The 23,513-nt window shown below is 40.6% G+C and overlaps 1 protein-coding gene across 18 annotated transcripts in view; it reads left to right on the top strand.

Moving 5' to 3' along the window:
- The window catches only part of CCDC91 (coiled-coil domain containing 91), a 163,445-nt gene that overhangs the window by 57,926 nt on the left and 82,006 nt on the right, over positions 1–23,513 (top strand). For 16 of the 18 annotated variants that reach the window (XM_035550913.2, XM_035550922.2, XM_050708290.1 and 13 more), the window contains one exon: positions 17,097–17,174. The exons of the other annotated variants lie outside the window; for them this stretch is intronic. In XM_035550913.2, the coding sequence (XP_035406806.1) occupies positions 17,097–17,174 (78 nt within the window). The remainder of the gene's footprint in view (positions 1–17,096; positions 17,175–23,513) is intronic. 18 annotated transcript variants of the gene reach the window in all.

The following is a 23,513-nucleotide window of genomic DNA, read 5'->3' as shown; positions in this document are numbered from 1 at the left end:
CCTTACTATAAGCAATGTTTGGGCCCCTCTGAAGAGGGGAGCTACTCAGAACAAGAACGTGTCTTAATCATGATTTTTCTCATCCGGATTAGCCAATTTGTGGGAGGTCTGACGTAGTCTAAAATACCAAGAAATTTCAAACAAAGTTATAATACAGCTAAAGCTTTCAGTCAAATTCAGTCCCAGTGCTACAGCCTTTAAAAATCCATGTTTTGATATGTCTTATACAACAAAAAGTGTGAGCTTGTTTCTGCATCCCTGCCAGCTGGCTTGTAGAAAGGAACTGAGGGACTCTTGTGAAGGGGGGAATATGTATGGTCTTAGTTTGTAGAGTTACAGGAAGTGATATTTGTGTCCAAAATATAATTCCTTTGCCTCTCCCTGTCACTTTTTCAGCAACAGGAGGGTTCTTGCTGATATTGTTTTATCCTACTCCTGATTTTGTTGGGGAAAAGTATGATCTCTGCTTTGTGATTTTTGAAACTACACATTGAATAGATTAAGTGGAGCTGTGGGGAGAGTTCCTGTTGTACCAAAGAAAGAATTTCAGGGGTGAGAAGAAGGAAAAGAGGGAGTGAGAGGGGAGAGCATAATATAGAGACAATATAATGGCAAAGTGACAGTGATCTAGAGAGTGTGTCTTAGATACAGGAATGGAAAAGTCAGCTACTTCTTCAGTTATGTGTGCAAGTCTTGGAGGGAAGTGCAGTTCTCTATCCATGACAATGGGGGAAAGCAAGACTGTATTAGAAGACAGAAATTAGATATTAATCATGTTAATTTTGTTTGTCGCTTTATCTGTTCGTTGTTGGTGCAGGAGGAAAATTTCTAGGCAGTTTTCTTTCAGTTCTTTCCTTAAGAAAGATTTTCTGTAACGGGAAAGTTCTTGGATATCCTCTTACAGCTTCAACTGAAGTAAATAAAAGTCTCAACTGAAGGCTAAATTTGACTTTTTTTTTTTTTTCTAACATTGTCCCTTTGTCCCTAACTTTGTGTTTCATCTTCAATTAATAGTCTGCTCTTAGGATTCAATCTTTCAGAAAGCCTATTACACAAAAGATTTGATACCGTTTCTCAAAGAATCTTTGACAGTTTTGGTTTTGTCTTGATGTCATCTATTGTCAAGGATGTTGAATTTTATTTCTTGTATCTTTTGAAAAGCACATGTATATGTGCCTTTGTTTTCACTATAATTTTTAGTATTTTGAATATTTTCCTGAATCCATTTGCCTTTTTGACAATTTCTATAATAATATCACTTTTTTTTTTTTTTAAGATGCATTAGGTGATGATACAGTTTCATGATCTGTAGTTGTTAAAATGTAGCAGGTCTGTGTGAGTAAAAAAAAAAAAAAGACAAAACTATCATTGTAATAGCTTTTAGTTACCTCTAAGTAACATAATACAGTATCAATCATTGGCTTTTTCAGAATATGTTACAACTGATGTATTCTGGTTTAATAAAAATATTTTTTGGTGATTTAAAGACTTTGTTTAGAGGAAGAGAATAGATGTGTTGGGGTACTTTGTGTGCCTGAATCTCTGGTATGGATGATGGATATTCTTTCATTAGGAAGGCAGGGCAGAAGAGGAGGTGAGGCTGTCATTTGTAAGAATAAACAGCATCATACCATGGAGAATTGGAGAGGATGGATCACAGAGTTTAGGAGAGCTGAGTTTTAGTCAGATGATGAGAGATCTGGCTGATGTCACTCTGAGATCACTATCATTTCAGAGACTGAGGAAAGCCTGATTATAGGGGAAAGGTAAGGATGATTTGCAGATCTACAGGCTTGCCAGTCTGTTAGTCCTTGGGAAAAGTATGCAGCAACTGAGCAACTGCCATTGGCAGCCATTTTGGGGTGGATGAAGAAAGTTGGAATAACGAAGGATTTACCAAAAAATACTGTGCCTAATGAACCTTGATTGACTTCCGTGTCAAACCAATGAGACTGTGAATGAGGGGAATACAGTGAACACTGTATATTGACCTGAGCATGGAGAAGAGAAGGCTTAAGGGAAGCCTACAAGCAGATGTCCAATATCTACAAAGTTGTCAGAAAGATGGAGCCAGGCAGGTTCTTTTGAGGTGCATAGCAGGAGAACAAATGGTAATGGTCATAAATTGAAACATGGGAAGTTAGAACTTCATGTAAGGAAAAAAAAAAGTACGATGAAGGTAAACATTAGGATGTTTTAGCCAATGAGGTTACGTTGTGTTCTAACCCCAGCAGGCAGCTAAGTTCCATACAGCTGCTTGGTTACTCTCCTCAAATGGGATGGGGGGGGGTGGGGAGAACTGGAAAGGTAAAAGTGCAAGAACTCATGGGTTGAAATAAAGAGAGTATACTAGGTAAAGCAAAAGCCGTGTTTGCAATCAAAACATTCATTTTGATACTAGGCTACTTCCAATTGGAAAGCAGGTGTTCAGCCACTTCCAGGAAAGCAGTGCTTATCACACACAACGTTTTTTTGGGAAGATAAATGCCATCACTCCAGATGTTCCCCTGCTTTCTCCTTCTTTACCCAGACTATTATTGCTGACCATGATGTTATTTGGTCTGGAATATCTTTTTGATCAGTTTGGGTCAGCTTTCCTGGCTGCATCCCCTTCCAGCTTCTTGTGTGTCCGCAGCCTCCTCTCTAGCAGGGCAGTATGAGAAGCAGGAAAGTCTTTGGATCTGTGTAAGCACTGCTCTGTTAGCAGCTAAAAATGTTGGTGTGTTATCACTGCTGTTTTCTTCAAAAATCCAAAACACAGCATTGTGTGAACCTCTATGAAGAAAATTTACTCTATCCCAGCCAAAACCATGACAGGTTATAGAATCTCAATCCTTAAGAGTTTTTCAAGATCCAACTAAATAAACTGGTCTGAATTCAGTGTTGACCTTGCTTTGAGTAGGAGGCTCAACTTGATGACCTCCTGAGGTCCCTTTCAACCTGAATGATTGTGTAATTTTGTGATTTAATTTTGTGGTTATAAATTGAGAAAAATAAATATCCCACTCCTAATCAGTAAAGGCAGATTGAGAATAACTCAAATCCAGAGGATACTCCCCAGGCTAAATCATTTGGAATATTTTACTCCAATTTGGCCTATCTCATTGCCAGAAAACAGACCTTAGTAAATAAGGGCAGGGCCAGGGATGTCTGAACCAAAAGTCTAATTAATGTAGTATTTGAAGTTTTATACTGATCAGAATATCAGTTACTGTGAACTTAAATCACAGTTGCATGGAATATAATATTTTTGTGTTTGGAAATGCATTTGCTTTCATGCTATGCAATGTATTATGTTTAATGTGAGGTTTTATAGTAAATGAAATATAGTCATTCAGAATCTAGAACTGCATGAGTATAAGTTCTGTAAGATACACAACAAAAACCAAGAAGGACTTGTTGTAAGATCTGTGTATTTGTGACTTGTGTATCTTTTTCTGGACCGTGGGAGATGTTTCCTTCCAGCTGGGATTTTTTTCTGAGGTTAGGCAACAAACCCTTTTCTTCAGAAACCAAAGCAGTACTGTTCTTGTATTTTAAAATGTGGGAAAATAAATTAGTTCTGTATCAAGTTCCTTGATTTACTACTTGTTTTTAGTGAAGGTGTAACTTGTGTATCTCTCTTTTTTTTTTTTTTTCTACATGCTTAAATTATTTAGGAATTTCTGAGGTATGTATAACAAATAAACCTAGGTGTTGATAATTTGATAGCAGTTCTCTGGATGCAAGGGAAATGTTGAAGTTGCAGATGCAGTTTGTGTTCTGGCTTGGGCAATCTGACCGAAATGTCAAGTGTTCTATTTCATTTCATAAACCTTTTTTCTTTTGAACAACGTAGTCAAGAGGAGTTTATCTTGCAGATTGTCAGCTGAAGGCCTTGCTGTCGTCTTTCTTGGCATTATCCCAAACTCCTTGATTTGATGCTTAGTTTCCCAGGCTGTTCTTCATTCTGTCTTCTGATCTAAATTCTTGTCACCTTTCTGATGGAACAACTAGTATAGCTTGAGGGAGGCGATGTTTTTTTCTGTCTCTGGTTCTCTGCAAGATATGTTACTTTGTTCAACTTACACATCATACCTTTCATCAGTTGTCTTCAGATTTTCAAACATCAGTTCTGTTTTTGAGGATGCAAGGGGATTTGTGTACTTCAGTATCAAATTCCTAATGCAGTTACTTCTTCACAAAAAGAAGAGATGATATAGTTTACATTTTCTTTTTTCTTTTTTTTTTTCAGTTGTAACTTGAGATCTCTAGAAGCTGCTCTATTTACACTGTCTACGTCTATCTTTCATGGCAGAAATTAATCTTCATTGAGTGTTGTCTTCAGCTCATCGTTTTGGACGATAGTATTTGCGTGAGCAATAATGAATTTGATTAGACAGTGTTTTTCTTACTGAAATAAATTGTGGAAAGAAGCGGGGTTAGGGAGAGGGAAGGCACTTGTATCACTGAATAACTGTGGCAGGCACTTTGTGTTGGAGCTGCTTTGCTGCTCCAGCTTTGTTGGGAAAATTGCTGTTGATTGATTGGTTTTCAAGTAGCATGTCTGATTTGTAAATAGAGTTTGGAAGACTAAGATCATTCTAAGTTGGACAAGTAGTTAAGACTGGAAGGAGAGGTACGTATTGTCACCATTGTTCTTTCCTGAACTTTGTATCAAGGTGATGGTGACATCTGTCAGCTCCCTCAGCACTCATGGGTGCATCTAGTCAGGGCACATGGACTTAAGTATGTCCAGTTTGCTTAAGGGTTCCCTGACCTGACCTTCCAATGCTAAGGGTGAGTCCTCTGTTCTTCAGTCCAGCCTTTCCTCATCTCTGGGACCTGGGATTCCTGAAGCTCGTCTTGCCAGTAAAGTAAAGGCACTCAGTACATCAGCCTTTTCCATAACCCGTGTGACAAGATCCACCATTTCCTTCAGCAGTGGGCCCACATTTTCTCTGGTCTTCCTTTTGTCATCTTTGTACTTAGAAAAGCCATTCTTGTTGCCTTTGATATCCCTTGCCAAATTCATTTCCAGTTTGTTTTTTCTGAATTTCATCCCTGGATGTTCAGACAATGTCTCTGTACTCCTCCGAGGTTACCTGTCCTTGCTTCCAACCTCTGTATGCTTCCTTTTTGTTTTTGAGTAAGGCTAGCCTTACTATTGCAGACTGACACAAAGGCAACATTGAGTACCTCAGTCTTTTCTGTCCCATGTAACCAGCTTTTTCTTTTGTCAGTTTCCCTGGGTTTGTTCTCCTGTTTTCTCTTTCTTCTTTCCTTTCTCTGAATATTATGTCCCATAATCTAGGTAAGGTGGGGAAGCAGCAAAGCATCAGTGGCATAAGATACCCTGGCACAGCTGTAGCTCTATTACCAAGAATCTGCATCTTATATATATAACATATAGATTATACATTAGATCTGTATGTAATATTTTAGAAACCTGATGGCAGTCAGAGAAGACTTCCTGAACCAAATCATTTACCATATCATACAGTTTTTCTAACAAAATGTTCATTAATGCTAAGAACACTTAGTTATCAAATTAACGAACGAGTTCTGATTGCTACTTAGCTCTTTTCTCACTTTTCTTGGTTACTGTCTGCAGTGGAGAGTCTCTATATCCTATGGAATAAATGAGCAGTTATACACTGTAGTTGTTTTTTCACGCAATGTTAATGTATTAAATGTAGCAGAGTAAAGATCCATGGTATATACTGCAGATGCTTGAAGAGTTGTTACAGATGCTGTGGGGACTATAATTATGTCTTAGTTGTGGGTATGCTCAAGCTCTACTGTACTATTTCCTTTACATAGTTTTTCACATACAATCATTCATAATGTCTCCCAGCAGACTGGTCCATTCACACTCACTCAGCTCCAGCTTGGCTCATTTCAAACTAAGCAGGAAGCGTCCTCACGATATGAAAGTTTGTTTGTTACCTCACTGCATTATTCACTTCAAACTCTTCTGTCATTGTATACTCCAGGTAGCAATAATATTTGCTTGTATAAAATAAATGATAGTACCTCCTTGGTTCCTGAACATAAAGTTGCACATACTGCATGTTCTGTTGGTAATATCTGAAAATCTGAAATCTTTCGTTCCTTACTATAAAAATATTTGCTTTTATATTGTTAAGTTTTCAGCTGTGTCTTTCACCAGGAAACTGACAATATGACCAAAGTGAAGATATTTGCTTTACTGAAGACCTGAAGGCAATCCTGTATCTTAGTTCTGGAGAACTCACATTATTTCAGACAAATAGAAATAGTGATCAATCTGTATCTTATATCCAATAACACACTGTAGTGTGTATGTTAATGAGACATTGTGGATTGATTCTCATCATGTTTAACTCATTTATTCAGTGATTTAGTTCTGTTGTACTCAAAATATTTTTTTTGGCCTATACTTGGGTTGTTGAGAAGTTACCAGTTTATTAACAGAATCATCATGACACTAAATGTTTTTTGTTAGTTTTAAAAATGATGATTTGGATTAAGACAGTTGATAACTTGTGTGGAGAGGGAAAAGATGTAATGGAGGAATTGAGTCTAATATGAAGATTCTTAATGATTTAATAGTATACAGAAAAACTGTGAAAGACAGATTTGGAATTTGCTTTCTAATTTATTTGCATTTAAGGAATTATGGTTTGCCTTTTTTAGTTCATACAGAAATTAGGAGGAAAGAGAGAGTATCACTTTCAAAGATGTTGGCTTGAACTTGCAGGTAACTCTGGAGATAAAAATCCTTGCAGAAGCTGGGCAGTTAGCATGAACTCAGATAACTGGCTTGCCCATTATACACAGTAATGTAAGAGTGTTAACAGGTGTTACAGAAATATCTGCGGAGTTAAAATGGGTACTTTTTGTTAACTTACCATTCTATTGGCCTGTTTTTACTGATGGGTTTTTCTTTAAACAGGATTTGTGAATAAGTAATGTGAAACGCGAGAAGCACATAATATTGGTTGATCCCAAAACACAGGATTTTATTTCTATGGATCATATTTGATTAGTGAAAATGAGCAAAAAATTTAGCTATTTACCTGAATTGATTTTATTTTGTCCATCATTTTCCCCCTCTATAAATGTGATCTCATGGTACTGCTGTATGATACTGGCTCTGCATTACTGCTGTGTTTTGTGTTACAAATTATTACTGATAACCTACTAAAAAGATGGAGAATTCATTTGCTCTGATCACAAGAGAAAAATCCATGGGGAAAAAAATACCAGTGAAGAAAATGTCACAAATGTTATAGACATGATAAAAATTAATTTCTTCAGTCATTTTAAAAGCTTGGTGGTGTGTTTGTGTGTTGGTTATGCCCACTATAGGACTGAGATCGTGAAATTATTTTGGTGTTTACTCTTGTGGGCCAATACTATGATACAAAGTATTGATTTTGAATTGTGTGAATTTGATGTGCCACCATTTGCTGCATTTTCAGGTGGCATTAATTTGCAGTAGCGAGTCCTTCTGATGCTATTTTTGATAAGTCAGGAGCATTAGCACAATATTTTTCTAAGCATCCACTTTTGGTAATGGGAAGAGTTATGATTGTTTTGAATTAAATAAGAAGAAAGTGTGACTATTTCTTCTTCCCTTCTCCAATACAGTTCTACATATTGCTATTAAAGTCTGTGGAAAATGTGCTGGCATGCCACAATGAAAAGTTAGAAGGGAATTTGTGCAGAGTTGGTGGGTTGCATGCTGTTACCCCAACAATTCAAGACAGTCTGCCTCTTAAAAGGGTAGCAGAAAATACATCAATTTCAGTGTAATTAGAATTAAATTAAATCAGTTTGAGGTTTCCTTTTTGTACCCTCCCTGCAACGGATCTCACATATCATTTTACTGTGGATCTTACATAGTACCCTTTTGGGAGGTGTTATCCTCACCCTTCTCAGTATTTGCAAACATGTCCAACATTTTGACAGAAAAGCAGGGTATGTTAAGAACACTCTTTATTTATGCCAACAATGATTCAATTACATGGAAATGACTTAGGAAATAATTCAGCTAAAAAGATCTAAAAGAAGTGCTAATGCAATTGTCAGTCAGCAACAAGCAGCTGGAAGTTGGGTGGCCAAAAACCATCCTTGCTGTCACAGTAATTTCAGGATGTCTCTCTGCCCTTTAACATTTCTGGGGACCACACCTCTCAGAAGCTCACTAGGCATTCTGATCAGTCTGATCTACAGTGATTTGATTCACAAGGGCCTAGTGAAAGAAAATGAGCCTGGAGTCACTTGGTTTTAGATTGTAAGAAAACATCCCAAGTTCAATCCCATTTTCTTATTGTCATCATTAAAGCTTTATGTGGTCCATTCCTGAAGGCATGTGCATTTTTAACACTAAAGCATGTGTTGTCTTATGCATAAATTCTTTATAGTGATGTTTCATCATGTAATAATCACAAAACTGAAAAGACTGAAACACTGCTGAATAATAAATTGCCTGTTACTTTTGTATTGTGTCCACAATGCGTGCCTCCTTATCAGTATTATCTGGAAAGATCATCAAGGCTTTGATCACAAAATAAAGTAAAAATGTGCCAAGTGTCTGTTTGTGTCAGCATTCTGATGTGAGATTTGTTCCATCACAGGGCAAGGAGGTGAAAGTCCTCTGAAGGTCACTTTACTGAAATTTCAAACTTCTAAATTAATTTGATTCCTGTCTATATATATGTGTATAGATATATATATTAAAAAAAAAAAAAAAGGAAGAACAAAAATAAAACAACCAAAAAACTCTGAAATCATGCATGCCATGCACAGGAATTCTACACAATTCGGCTGCAGTGACCATAATATGCTGGAGTTCAGGATCTTGCGAGGAGGAAGCAGGGAAAGAAGTAGGATTGCAACCCTGGACTTCAGGAGAACAAACTTTGGCCACTTCAGGGATCTACTTGGAAGAATCTACTTGGTTAGGGCCCTAGAAGAAACAGGGGTTGAAGACAGCTGGTCAATATTCAAGCATCACTTCCTCCAAGCTCAAGATCCAGTGCATCCCTATGAGTAAGAAGGCAAGCAAAGGGGGCAGGAGACCTGCATGGATGGGAAGGGAGCTCCTGGCAATGCTCAGATAGAAGAAGGCATGTGGAAAAAGGGACAGACCACTTGGGAGGAATATAGGGACACTGTTAGAGTATGCAGGGATGCAACGAGGAAGGCCAAGGCCCATTTGGAATTAAATCTGGCAAGGGATTTCAAAGACAATAAGAAGGGCTTCTTCAAATACATCAGTAGAAAAAGGAAGACCAGAGAAAATGTAGGCCCACTGCCGAAGGAGGCAGGTGCCCTGGTGACAAAGGTTACAGAGAATGCAGAGTTGCTGAATGCCTTTTTTGCTTCAGTCTTTACCGCTAAGATCAGCCCTCAGGAATCTCAGACCCTGGAGACAAAAGACAAAGTATGGAGAAAGGAGGACATGGCCTTGGTCGAAGAAGATCGGGTCAGAGATCATTTAAGCAAGCTTGATATCCACAAATCCATGGGTCCTGATGGAATGCACCCACAGGTGCTGAGGGAGCTGGCCAGTGTTATTGCTAGGCCACTCTCTGTCATCTTTGAAAGGTCGTGGAGAACAGGAGAGGTGCCTGAGGACTGGAAGACAGCCAGTGTCATGCTAGTCTTCAAAAAGGGGCAAGAAGGAAGACCCGGACAACTAAAGGCCAGTCAGCCTCACCTCCATCCCTGGGAAGGTGATGGAACAGCTTTTCCTGGAGGCCATCTCCAAGCATGTGGAGGATAAGGTGATCAGGAGTAGTCAGCATGGATTCACCAAGGGGAAATCATGCTTAACCAATCTGATGGCCTTCAATGATAAGATGACTAGCTGGATAGATGAGGGGAGAGTGGTGTCTGTGGTATTGTAGTGGGTTTATGTGGGAAGGTTTTGATAGCAGGGGACCATAGGAGTGGCTTCTGTTAGAAGAATCTAGAAGCTGCCCCATGTTAGGTAAGGGCCCCACTGTTGACCAGAGACGAGCCAATAACTGATGTTTGCACTTCTGTGAGAGCATATTTAAGACAGGGGAAAAAAACCGCTGTGACACACAGCAGCTGGGAGAGTGAGAGGAGTGAGGAACAACCTTGCAGGCGCCAAGGTCAGTGAAGAAGGAGGGGGAGAGGTGCTCCAGGCACCAGAGCAGAAGTCCCCTGCAGCCTCTGGTGAGGACCATGGTGGAGCTGGTTGTCCCCCTGCAGCCCATGGAGTACCACGGTGGAGCAGGGTTCCATGCTACAGCCTGTGGAGGAGACCACAGTGGAGCAGGTGGACCTGCACTGACAGAGACTGCGGCCTGTGGAAGACCCCTGCTGGAGCAGATTCCGGGCCAGAGCTGTAGCCCGTGGAGAGGAGACCACGCAGGAGCAGGTGACCTGGCAGGAGCTGCTGCCCGTAGGGGACCCAGGTTGGAGGAGTTCGCTCCTGAGGGATGGACCCAATGGTACGGACCCATATCTGGAGCAGTTCTTGAAGAGCTGCTGCCTGTGGGAAGCCCATGCCGGATCAGTTCAGCAAGGACTGCATCCCGTGGGAGGGACCCCACAGCACAGGGGACGAGAGTGACCGAGAAGGAGCGGCGGCGAAGAAGCGCTATAGACTGACCATAACCCCCATTCCCCTGTTCCACTGTGCCGCTCGGGGGGAGGAGGTGGAAGAGGGTGGATGGGGGGGGGTAGGCGCTTTTGGTTTCTTTCCTTTGTTTCTCGTTTCTCTAGCTTGTTATTAATAAGCAATAAATCTTACTGTCTCCCTATGCTGAGTCTGTTTTGCATGTCATGATAATTGTTGGGTGATCTCCCCGTCCTTATCTCAACCCTTGAGCCCTTTTCATCATATTTTCTCCGCGTTCCTCTTTGAGGAGGGGGGAGTGAGAGAGCGGTCGTGGTGGAGCTCGGCCGTCCACACGAGTAAAACCACCAGAGGTCTACCTTGACTTCAGCAAGGCTTTTGACACTGTCTCCCATAACATCCTCATAGACAAGCTCAGGAAGTGTGGCCTAGATGAGTGGATGGTGAGGTGGATTGAGAACTGGCTGGATGGCAGAGCTCAGAGTGTTGAGCTTGGTGGTACAGAGTCTAGTTGGGGGCATGTAGCTAGCGGTGTCCCCCGGGGGTCAGTACTGGGTCCAGTCTTGTTCAACTTATTCATCAACAACCTGGAACAGAGTGCACCCTCAGCAAGTTTACTGAGGGGACAAAGCTGGGAGGAGTGACTGATACCCCAGAGGGCTGTGCTGCCATTCAGAGATACCTCACCAGGCTGGTGGGATGGGCTGAGAGGAACCTCATGAAGTTCAACAAGGGTAAGTGCAGGGTCCTGCACCTAGAGAGGAATAACCCCAAGCACCAGTGCAGGCTTGGGACTGACCTGCTGGAGAGCAGCTCTGCAGAGAGGGGCCTGGGAGTCCTGGTGGATAGCAAGCTGACCATGGGCCAGCAATGTGACCTTGTGGCCAAGAAGGCCAACGGTATCCTGGGGCGCATTCGGAAGAGTGTTGCCAGCAGGTCAAGGGAGGTGATCCTCCCCCTCTGCTCAGCCCTGGTGAGGCCTCACCTGGAGTATTGTGTCCGGCTCTGGGCTCCCCGGTGCAAGAGGGACATGGAGCTACTGGAGTGAGTTCAGAGGAGTTCTAAGATGATTAGAGGACTGGAGCATCTGTCACACGAGGACAGGCTGAGAGAACTGAGCCTGTTCAGCCTGGAAAAGAGAAGACTGAAGGGAGACCTCATCAATGTATATAGATATCTAAAGGGAAGGTGTCAAGAGGATGGAACCAGGCTCTTTTCAGTGGTGCCCAGCAACAGGACAAGAGGCAGAAGGCACAAACTGAAGCACAGGAAGTTCCACCTGAATATGAGGGGCACTTCTTTACTGTGAGGGTGGCAGAGCACTGGGACAGGTTGCCCAGAGAGGTTGTGGAGTCTCCTTCTCTGGAGATATTCAAAGCCTGCCTGGATGCCATCCTGCGCAGTGTTTTCTAGGTGATCCTGTTCGGCAGGGGGGATTGGACTGGGTGATCTTCAGAGGTCCCTTCTAACCTCGGCCATTCTGTGAAAATTCTGTCCAATATGAAATCTGAATATTATATCTTAATTTCAGATCTACACTATTTAGAATTTTCAGAGCTTCCTTTTTCTTTCTTACGTCTAGAGCATTAATTTTTTAACTCGGCCTCACCTTGAGTACTGTGTGCAGTTCTGGGCACCACAGTACAAAAAGGATGTGAAACTATTGGAGCGTGTCCAGAGATGGGCTACAAAGATGGTGAAAGGCCTAGTGGGGAAGACGTACGAGGAGCGGCTGAGGTCACTTGGCCTGTTCTGCCTGGAAAAGAGGAAGCTGAGGGGAGACCTCATCGCAGTCTACAGCTTCCTCACGAGGGGGAGTGGAGAGGCAGTCACCGATCTTTTCTCTTTAGTAGCAAGCGATAGGACCCATGGGAATGGGGTCAAGCTGCAACAGGGGATGTTCAGGCTGGATATCAGGAAGAGGTTTTTCACCAAGAGGGTTGTCGTGCACTGGAACAGGCTCCCCAAGGACATAGGCACAGCACCAAGCTTGTCAGAGTTTAAGAAGTGTTTGGACTGTGCACTTAGTCATATGGTCTGAGTTTCTGGGTGGACCTGTGTGGAGCCAGGAGTTGGACTCGATGATCCTTATGTGTCCCTTCCAACTTGGGATATTCTGTGATTCTATGAATTTTAAGAGTAGTTACATACACTCATTAAACTCATGTTCCTGTGGAAAATAAGTATTTATACAGAGGATTTGTAAAGAATTGACATTATCGTTGCTTGTCAAATGAATATGCTGTTCTTCTTTGAATGTTTCTCTGGTGTTCAGAGCCAAAGCTTGAAACTCAGGAACTTTGGTGCATCTCCATTGTTAGATGGTAAATCAATTAATATACTTCCAGAATGAATTTTTTTAAGTGATCTTTTGTGGCCTTATTAGATAGTACAAGGAACAAGTGCACATCCCATTGACTGATACATCAAAAAGATTTTGAAATGGTATTTTACAGACTTGCAGAAGAAAATGGCAGAGATCCTTAGAAAGAATTGAAAGTCACTATTGCAAATGGGCACGTAAAGCAGGCACTGTTGCATAGCATTTACATCAAACTTCATCAGATTGGATGAAGCCCTTACCTGGAAGGAATGTGGCCGTAGGAACTTAAACTTTTGTATAGGTACTCACGATAATGCACTTTCATTCTCTCTTCTAACTCTTTCACAGGCATAGTTTTGTTTGTGTCAGTTCTAGCACTCTGATTCCTTACTATTAGTTCTTTACTAATGATTCATTTCCTTTACTTTAGGGAATATTTAAAGTAGATACTCTAGTGTTGGATGGGATCTTCATGTTCATGGTTATACCTCTGTGTTCGTAGTTGTACCCATTTGGCTTGTGACTTTGGACAAATTACTAATTCTGAAAAACTTGAGAAATTTATTGTAAGAAGACAGACTAAATTTTTTGCTTTGCACCTTGATTTGCCCAACAATGCCAGTGAGGGGTACTGTACTGACAGGAGCAGCCATAAATATGACCTGGCCCTAATGGGAACAATACTGACAGAAAATGTCTGCTAAAACACTCACAGAAGAAAATGCCTTCCAGCCTGAAAATTGCTTGACCAGGAGTATATTTGGAAGGTACCACTGGCCTCCTGAGGTGCAGCTGAATACCTAAGAAATGGGGACATCCTGAGGATACCATCCATAAAGGTAAAAATAAGGAACTGGAGCAGCAACTTACCATCTGAAAAGCAGAAAATAGTCTGGGAAAAGTAAAAACGTTTTGTATGAGAGAATAGGAAATCTCATCTATTGGTTCTTTCGGGTGAAACAAATTAGCAGCATCTGTTGGCTGCTTTAAGAGGTGGTATCCTATGCCCTCTTATGTCTCAGAGATATAAAAATTGCTGTTTTTCTGTCCAGAATGGAACCTTTCTCTCTGAAAAATGCCCTGTGCTGTACAAACTTTCCTTTCCTATAGGATATCCTGAACAAATTTTACCTTTGCTGTGGAGGCCTGTTTGTCTCCGAACTCTGTAATGCAGATTATATTTGAAGTAAAACTTTGTTATTTGTTTGGTCCTGCTCCTGAGCCTATTTCTGATTATCTGTCTCTCCTGAGTTTTTTGGTTTGTTTGTTTGTTTGTTTGTTTGTTTGTAATTAGACCATTTTGAGGTCAGTATTTTGTAATTAGATCCCTCTGAGGTTGATTTGGCATTGCCCTTCCCTCCCACCTCCACTTCTGAGATCGGTTTGATGCGATATCAGTAGTTTTATTAAAGTTGTATTTATGTACATAATCTGCCATAAGTAGTCAATATTTATAACCCGTCATGTGTAGTTGTTATAATATTGATAACTTCACAATCCATAAGTATATTCAGTACAATAGTGTTGATAACTTGTTGAACCTATGCTAATCTGTATTTGCTACTATATTACTATTTTTTACTGCGTCTAATTGCCTTCATACCTCTAATTGCTGCTACTATTAATCTGTACTATTCCCCAGATATCTACTACATATAAACATTTGTTTTCTGGTAATATTGTAATAGCTTTTTATCTATATACAATGCTTGCCTTTTTAATCATAGTGTATTTGCTAGTGGTAATTTGTGGTAATGTAGCTGTGAACATGTAGCCCATGGAGAGGAGACCATGCAGGAGCAGGTGACCTGGCAGGAGCTGCTGCCCGTGGGGGACCCAGGTTGGAGCAGTTTGCTCCTGAGGGATGGACCCCATGGTACGGACCCATATCTGGAGCAGTTCTTGAAGAGCTGCTGCCTGTGGGAAGCCCACGCCGGATCAGTTTGGCAAGGACTGCATCCCGTGGGAGGGACCCCACAGCACAGGGGACGAGAGTGACCGAGAAGGAGTGGCGTAGAAGAAGTGCTATAGACTGACCATAACCCCCGTTCCCCCACACCGCCTGGGGGAGGAGGTGGAAGAGGGCGGATGGGGGGTAGGTGCTTTTGGTTTCTTTCCTTTGTTTCTCACTTCTCTAGCTTGTTATTAATAAGCAATAAATCTTACTGTCTCCCTATGCTGAGTCTGTTTTGCATGTCATGATAATTGTTGGGTGATCTCCCCGTCCTTATCTCAACCCTTGAGCCCTTTTCATCATATTTTCTCCGCGTTCCTCTTTGAGGAGGGGGGAGTGAGAGAGCGGTCGTGGTGGAGCTCGGCCGCCCACCCGAGTAAAACCACCACACACTGTTGCATTTAAAGTAGTTCTGACGGATCTTTAACGGAAATCTTATTGTTATATCTTTTCTCATTTAAAGGCTTTTCTCAGCATGGGATGCTTTCTCTTCAGTATTTTTTCTGTTAGAATACATAGTGAAAATGAATATTCTCATTCTATAGAATTCCTTCTATCATATTTTTGAATCCTTGTTATGCTTTTTTAGTACTTACTGCTTTCTCTCTCTCTTTTCTTTTTCTGTTTTTTGTTTGTTTGTTTGTTTTTCTGTTCACTTTTCACAGTGAGCTTATTTCACTGTGACGTGGAGCTTTGGAGTTAAACACTAGATCATATTTTTCTCTTCAACCAATTCTGTAGAATTATTCTGTAAAAAATATGACCATCTCAGCATTTTTTAATGCAAAACATCTGAGTTTACTTACTTATGGTGTCAGTGATATCTATGTATCTCAACGCAATTAAACTGATGTACACAGATGTTGTGTATTGTTATTCAAAGTAATACTTTGTTTATTTACTCTTTAAAATATTTCCATCTTTTGTTTTTCTGCTTCATTTCAGTTGCTCTTGCAGGGCTTCACAAACAAACAAAACAGTTTTATCCAAGAAAATCTGAATGTTTCATTTTATTGGACCAATAATAAGTATATATAATTTCATATAATAATTTCAGACTTTTTGCAAAGATGGCCCTTTCAGTAGAAAGGAACTGAATAACTGAGCAGAAGTTTCTAATCAAATTTAGTGGAGTTACAGACTGATGAATTTGTTCTTAATGGTGTTACATGGCCTTTCATAATGAAAGTGAACAGGTTTTGTTTGATACTCATTGTTTTTGTTTTACTTTGAACATGGAACTCTTAGAAAACAAATAATTTTATTCATTTCAACTTGAATTCCATTCAAAAACGATAGATCTGTGGTGCAGGTTCTGTATGGTGTTGCTCTGTAATATCTGCAAGATAAGGTTCATGATGTCTTTGTTTTAAATCACATTGGAAAACTGGTGCAGAAAACACATCATCTACAGTACAGTCTGATTTAAGATCATTCAGGTGAAGAATGAGGGAGGAGGGAAAGTTTTTCATAGTTTTACTCATTGATGATTTGAAAAAGCAGTGCTGCTTGTTGATAGGAGTTAAATGCTGAGAATTTAATGAAGTGTTCGTATTGCAGACATTGTAAACCATAGGAGAAGCATTTTTATATAAAGGCAAAAAAAAATAGAATGTTTCTGTCTACAGATATTATTACATACCACTGTGGCTAAAATAGTTTTATTTGAAAAACATATTCAGAATGCCTTATGCAAGAAGACTTCCTGAGAACCTTAAGAATTAAAAAAGATGAAAAGATAGAAAAAGATGTGCTGAGCAGGATAAGGGTTTGATATTCTGAGAAAGCTGAATCTAATAATCAAAACATTGAAATGTATTAGTAACCTAGTCAGTAGGTAACATTACAGCAACATTTTAAAGTTACAATCTTGTTTTTATCTTTACTAAGAGAGTGCTTCAGAAGTCCTACTGTTCACAGATGTACCAAAAAAAAAAAAAACACACAAAAAAACAAACAAAAAAACACAGAGAAATCACAGAAACAAAATGAAAAAAAAAAAAAGAAAAGAAAACAGAACCATTTAGAATGATCTGGGAAGTACTAAAGTAAAATTAAGAAATAAAAAAGTTTAATATTCAGAACAAGTTGAATTGAGCATATATACAATATCCAAAAATTCTAGAGGTGTACATTTCTTCTTGAAAGATAGCAAAAATGAGGAAAATACTTGGTCTTTACTTTCTTAATATTATGTCATGTGTATATGTTGTATATAATCTTTTCATATTTTTGTACAGGAAAAGCATAAGCAGGAGTTAGAAGATATGAGACAAGCTGGACATGAAGCTTTGAGTATTATTGTTGAAGAATTCAAGGTAAACAAGTTGTCAAGTTAGCACAATTTCCAGTGTAACATCATATAATAAGTATGCACTACCGGCAGTCTTCCTTAGTATTAGCTAGTTTGGTTGCTCGGCCTCTTTCATTATAAAACTGTATTTTCAGTTGTTTCCAATTTATTCTGTTTGACCTGAAATTTTACATGACATGTTTTTTCACTCTGCACGGTGGGAAACTTCAGATAAAGCATGTTAGCCAAGTGATGAAACTTAAAACTGGAATAAAACAAAAATTCTCAGTCAGTTGTGGTAAACTTCAGTTTTGATTGTTTATCACATTAGCTACATTTTGGACCTCTCCAGTCTCAACAACCTGTACTTGAAGGAAAGCAGCCTTACAGAGCAATTGAGCAGTTTTGTTTGTTTGTTTTGTTTTATCGATACAGCACTAAGAGAAGAAGATCAATATAAATTAAGGCAGAATCTGTAAACCTCTCATCCTGTTCCTATTTGTGCTGAGCCAGTAAGATACAAGAACTGGACGTTATTGTGGAGGATAATTGTGTCTTTTGTACTGTTACTAAAACTTGCTAATAAGAAATGCACAACACTGATTCAAAAACAGAGATTATTATTATTTCAGATAAAAACTGAATCATCTTAGGTGAATCATCAGGTGTAGGAATGGCAAAGGATTCTAATTAGACTTAATAGAGGTAAAGAAGATCCGACTGGACAAAGAAACTGATAATAGGAAATGGAAGATAAGGCTCTTGCTGAGAATGTTAAGGGAGACATGAAACCTGGTATGCAATTGGAAGCTGGGAACACTAAACTGACAAAGTTGTTAGTCAGGTTTGGAATGGAACCGGCAAACTAAAAAGGATTGGATTGAGGCTGTGTCATCTGATTCAAGCAATAAACTGAAAGCTTGAGTCTAGAAGCTGATCAAGAAGCCTGCAATACTTTGCTGGGGAGGGTAAGCTTCGTTATTTTCAGGAAATATCCAAAACTTACTCACAATGTATTTTTCTTTCTGGAGTTGTCAGGATCTGCAGCTCCAGGAGAGCCATCTGTGCCAGATTGCAAGTCGGCCACAAAATTTGAAATCTAAATGCTATTCAAAAAGGTGGTTTGTTTTTTTGTTTGTTTGTTTTGTTTGGCCTCTGCTCCTTATGTGTAAGGTAGGCCTACCAAGTTTCAAATCTCAGAAAGTTATACTATGTAGAGGACCTGCTGATGCTTTGTGGACCACCGACTTGAAGACAGTCTGGAGTAGGCTTCAGAAAAGTATAAAACATGAAACAGATTTTCAACAACTTGTAACAAGAATACCATTTAATAATTTTGCTAATAACTGTTAGCAGTGTTCTAGTCAAGATTGAAATTGGACTATCTGTAGAAAAATGTCTTTCTTCATCAATATAACTTATATTAATTTCATTAAAAGGGAACCTATTCAGAAAGAAGTTTCAAAAGTTTTCATTCCTGAGAGAAGTTAAGCGTGTTCATTGGTGATGTCCCTTTTCTGCAGACCTTCCTCATTTTGCTTCAGGAGAATTGTTGCATTTCTTTTCCCTTCTTCTTACTCCTTTGGGATTTTATTTATTTATTTATTTATTTATTTTTACAATGGAAGTTCTCAAATGACAGAATCATAGAATGGTTTAGGTTGGAAGGGATCTCTGGAGGTCAACTGTTACAGCCCCTCTGTTCAAGCAGGGCCACCTAGAGCAGGTCACCCAGAACCATGTCCAGACTACTTTTGAATATCTCTGAGGAGGGAGACTTCACAACCTCTCTAGGCAACCTGTTCGAGTGCTCTGTCAACTGCACAGAACACAAGTGCTTCCTGATGTTCAGAGGTAACCTCCCGTGTTCCAGTTTGTGCCCATTGCCTCTTGTCCTGTCACCGGGTACCACTGAAAAGAGTCTAGGCTCTGCGCTCTGTTTGCACCCTTCCTTCAGGTATTTGTTGATGAGTTCCATTCCGTCCCCCCCCCCCCCCCACCAAATCTTCTCTTCTCCAGGCTAAACAGTCACAGCTCTCTCAGCCTTTCCTCATAGGAGAGAGAAATGAGTGTGTCCTTCAGAATGTCCACTTTGGATGGCCCACCAAACACATGGTGTATATCATCCTTTTTCACTTCCATTTCATACTGGCTGGGTATAAAATATCTGGCTGTTTCCATGTGACCTTATTTTGAAAAAAACAGTGAGCCATTTGTAACTGTGGCTTTTATGTTTCCTCCTTTTTGTTTCTGAAATATAAGCAAATTGTGAAATGCAAAAATTCTATAGTAGTGAATGAATAGATAGTCTTCACCATTTCAATGCCTTTGTGTGAGCTAAAGGATTGTTTTGCATGGATGACATTGTCCTTTTTAAGGAATAACCTCTTCATGTATAGCTGGGTAAAGGGATATACTTATGTGCTATATTGTTTTTTTAAAAAATATTTTACAAGTCAACATCAGCTCTGAAGATCTGATTTACCATCTGGAAAAGAGGATTTACATTTTTCAGTTTCTATGATTTGGTACAAAAGATTAGGCTTTTAATTGAATACTGTGATTCTAAGAAATATTTATATTTAGCATATTATTTCTCATAGACTGTTTATATTCAAGTTACATAAAGACATTCTTTAATACCAGGGAACCGTGGCATGAATATACTTCATACAAGTCTTCCTGTTGCCTCATTGGTTAGTTGCCATATTTTTGTCAATGAGATCACAGTACTCCGAGGAGAAATAACATCAGATATGCCAGCCTCTGTGTAAAATACTGCTACCAACCTTTTCGGCAAACATGCAATGGGTTAGCAGGAAAATCAAAAAAGTATGCTAGCTTAAATATATATATTTCTCTTACAGCTTAAATACCTTTTTAGTAAGCCTTTACCATGTGGGGGAAAAGACGTGGAATTACAGTGAAGTGAATCATTAGAGAATTTAGTGAAGGCAAACCTGTTCTATGGTTTTGAGAAAAATCTCATGGATTCTTTTAAATTCTTCATTCATGGTTAATATTTCAATATGGAACAAGGGTTAAGATTTTTTTTTTTTTATCCTGAAGTGAATGAGTCATAGAATCATAGAATATCTGAGTTGGAAGGGACCCACAAGGATCATCAAGTCCAACTCCTGGGTCTCCAAAAGGACCACCCAAAAAAACAGGCTCTATGTCTAACAGTGTTGTCCAAACGCTTCTTGAATTCTGGCAGGCTCGGTACTGTGACCACTGCCCTGTCCCAGTGCCTAACGACCCCCTGGGTGCAGAACCTTTCCCTAACACCCAGCCTGACCCTCCCCTGTCCCAGATCCATGCCATTCCCTCAGGTCCTGTCGCTGTCCCCAGATGGCAGAGCTCAGTGCCTGCCCCTCCACTCCCCTCGTGAGGCAGCTGCAGGCCGCCATGAGGCCTCCCCTCAGCCTGTTCTGCTCTAGGCTGAACAAACCAAGGGACCTCAGCCACTCCTCACGTCTTCCCCTCTAGGCCCTTCACCATATTTGTTTCCTTTGGACACTCCTTTTTTCTCCTTTTTTTTTTTTTTCTCCTTTGGACACTAACATTTTTAACACTGCTGTCTCATGCTCATGAGTGAGGAGCCTTACATATAGCATTTGTTTAGTTTAAGAGTGTAAAATAAATCTGATTAATCCTTTTAGTGAAATATAAATTGTGGAAGTTACTGACTTTCTTATTTCACTTATGATTAGCCATGCTTCATTTAGTGTTGAAATATGTCTTCTTTAGGGCTTAAGACTCTGCTACACTAGTACAAATAATTTGTATGAAGAAGTGGTTTCCATTTTTAGTAATTTTAAAATATCAACTAATTCATCCACCATTTCCTTGAGTGTAGAATGTCATCTAACACTGTCTAGTGATTTGTTTAAAAAGTGTAGGAAGGAAAACCTTACTTACAATTACCATAGTCCTATTTTGCATTTCTTGGGTTTTAATAAAACAAACTGATGTGGATTATTTCAGTAAAATGCTTGTTCATGGCCCAAATTAGGTTCTGTTGCAGTCATGACTATTGGAATTATGACACATCCTCTCAGATACTAGCCAATTATCACTTTCCAGTACCATCTCAAGCAAAGTTCTTCTAGTATGTGTGAATGTAATGCCAGAATCATTCATCATTAGCTCTATAAAATAATCCCAGAATCCTTTTAATTAGGTGTTGAAACTCTGTGTAGAACAACAGTGAACTACTTGCTTGTTCTGTATTCCTGGTGTAAAAAAGTCTTCCTGTTGATAAACATGTGAGAGTGTCTTTCTTTTGGTGCACAAAGCAAAAGATTTGTTTTGCTTGTTTGTTTGTTTGTTTGTTTTTTGTTGTTGTTTTTTGTTTTTGTTTGTTTTTAACTACAAGGTTTGATTTATTAGTAATCAAAAGGTCATATTATTGTTAAATTTAGAGCAGATTATTACTCTTTGCAGATTTATTGTGGCGGCCTTTTTGTTCTGTTATATCTTTCATTATGTGAAAATGAGTTACATTTTCTGATAGATCACTGCCCCATATTTTGAGGAATGTTTTCTTCTAAAAGAGACAATATTTCACAGAATCATAGAATCACAGAATCGTCTAGGTTGGAAGAGACCTCCAAGATCACCTAGTCCAACCTCTGACCTAACATTAACAAGTCCTCCATTAAACCACATCACTAAGCTCTAAATCTAAACGTCTCTTAAAGACCTCCAGGGATGGTGACTCAACCACTTCCCTGGGCAGCCCATTCCAATGCCTAACAACCCTTTCGGTTAAGAAGTTCTTTCTAATATCCAACCTAAACCTCCCCTGGTGCAACTTTAGCCCATTCCCCCTCGTCCCCCTTGCTACAGCCTCCTTTAAGGTACCTGTAGAGTGCAATAAGGTCGCCCCTGAGCCTCCTCTTCTCCAGGCTGAACAATCCCAGCTCCCTCAGCTGCTCCTCGGAAGACTTGTTCTCCAGACCCCTCACCAGCTTCGTCGCCCTTCTCTGGACTCGCTCGAGCACCTCCATGTCCTTCTTGTAGCGAGGGGCCCAAAACTGAACACGGTACTCGAGGTGCGGCCTCACCAGGGCCGAGTACAGGGGGACAATCACTTCCCTAGACCTGCTGGCCACACTGCTTCTTATGCAAGCCAGGATGCTGTTGGCCTTCTTGGCCACCTGAGCACACTGCTGGCTCATATTCAGCTGCCTATCAACCCGTATTCCCAGGTCCTTCTCGGCCAGGCAGCTTTCTAGCCACTCATCTCCCAGCCTGTAGTGCTGCTTGGGGTTGTTGCGCCCCAGGTGCAGGACCCGGCACTTGGCCTTGTTGAACTTCATACAGTTGACCTCAGCCCATCGGTCCAGCCTATCCAGATCCTCCTGCAGAGCCTTCCTTCCCTCAAGCAGATCGACACGCACCTAACTTGGTGTCATCTGCAAACTTACTGAGGGTGCACTCGATCCCCTCGTCCAGGTCATCGATAAAGATATTAAAGAGGACCGGCCCCGGCACTGAGCCCTGGGGGACTCCACTAGTAACCGGCCTCCAGCTGGATTTGACTCCATTCACCACAGCTCTTTTGGCCCGGCCATCCAGCCAGTTTTTAACCCAACGAAGCGTACGCCAGTCCAAGCCACGAGCAGCCAGTTTCTTGAGGAGAATGTTGTGGGAAACAGTGTCCAAAGCCTTACTGAAGTCAAGGTAGATCACATCCACAGCCTTCCCCTCATCCACCAGGCGCATCACTTGGTCATAGAAGGAGATCAGGTTCGTCAAGCAGGACTTACCTTTCATAAACCCATGCTGACTGGGCCTGATCGCCTGGTTGCCCTTCAAGTGCCGCGTGATGACATTCAAGATAATCTCCTCTATGAGTTTCCCTGGCACTGGGGTCAAACTAACAGGCCTATAGTTCCCCGGGTCTACCCTCCGGCCCTTCTTGTAGATGGGCGTCACATTTGCTAGCCGCCAGTCGACTGGGACCTCCCCTGATAGCCAGGACTGCCGATAAATGATGGAAAGCGGCTTGGCCAGCTCCTCCGCCAGTTCACTCAGTACCCTCAGGGGGATCCCATCCGGCCCCATCGACTTGCGTACATCTAAGTGCTGTAGCAGGTCGCCAACCATTTCCTCGTGGATAGTGAGGGCCACATCCTGCTCCCCATCCCCTTCCACCAGCTCAGGGTAGTGGGTATCCAGAGAACAACTGGTCTTGCCGCTAAAGACTGGGGCAAAGAAGGCATTGAGTACCTCAGCCTTTTCCTCATCTTTTGTAACTGTTTCCCCCTCATCCAGTAAAGGATGGAGATTCTCCTTAGTCCTCCTTTTTGTGTTGATGTATTTGTAAAAATATTTTTTGTTCTCCTTAACGGCAGTA

The sequence above is a fragment of the Cygnus atratus genome, chromosome 1 (genome assembly GCF_013377495.2).
Source record: "Cygnus atratus isolate AKBS03 ecotype Queensland, Australia chromosome 1, CAtr_DNAZoo_HiC_assembly, whole genome shotgun sequence".
NCBI lineage: Eukaryota > Metazoa > Chordata > Aves > Anseriformes > Anatidae > Cygnus > Cygnus atratus.
The sequence above is the reverse complement of the archived record's forward strand: the minus strand, read 5'-3'. Positions and strand labels throughout refer to the sequence as shown.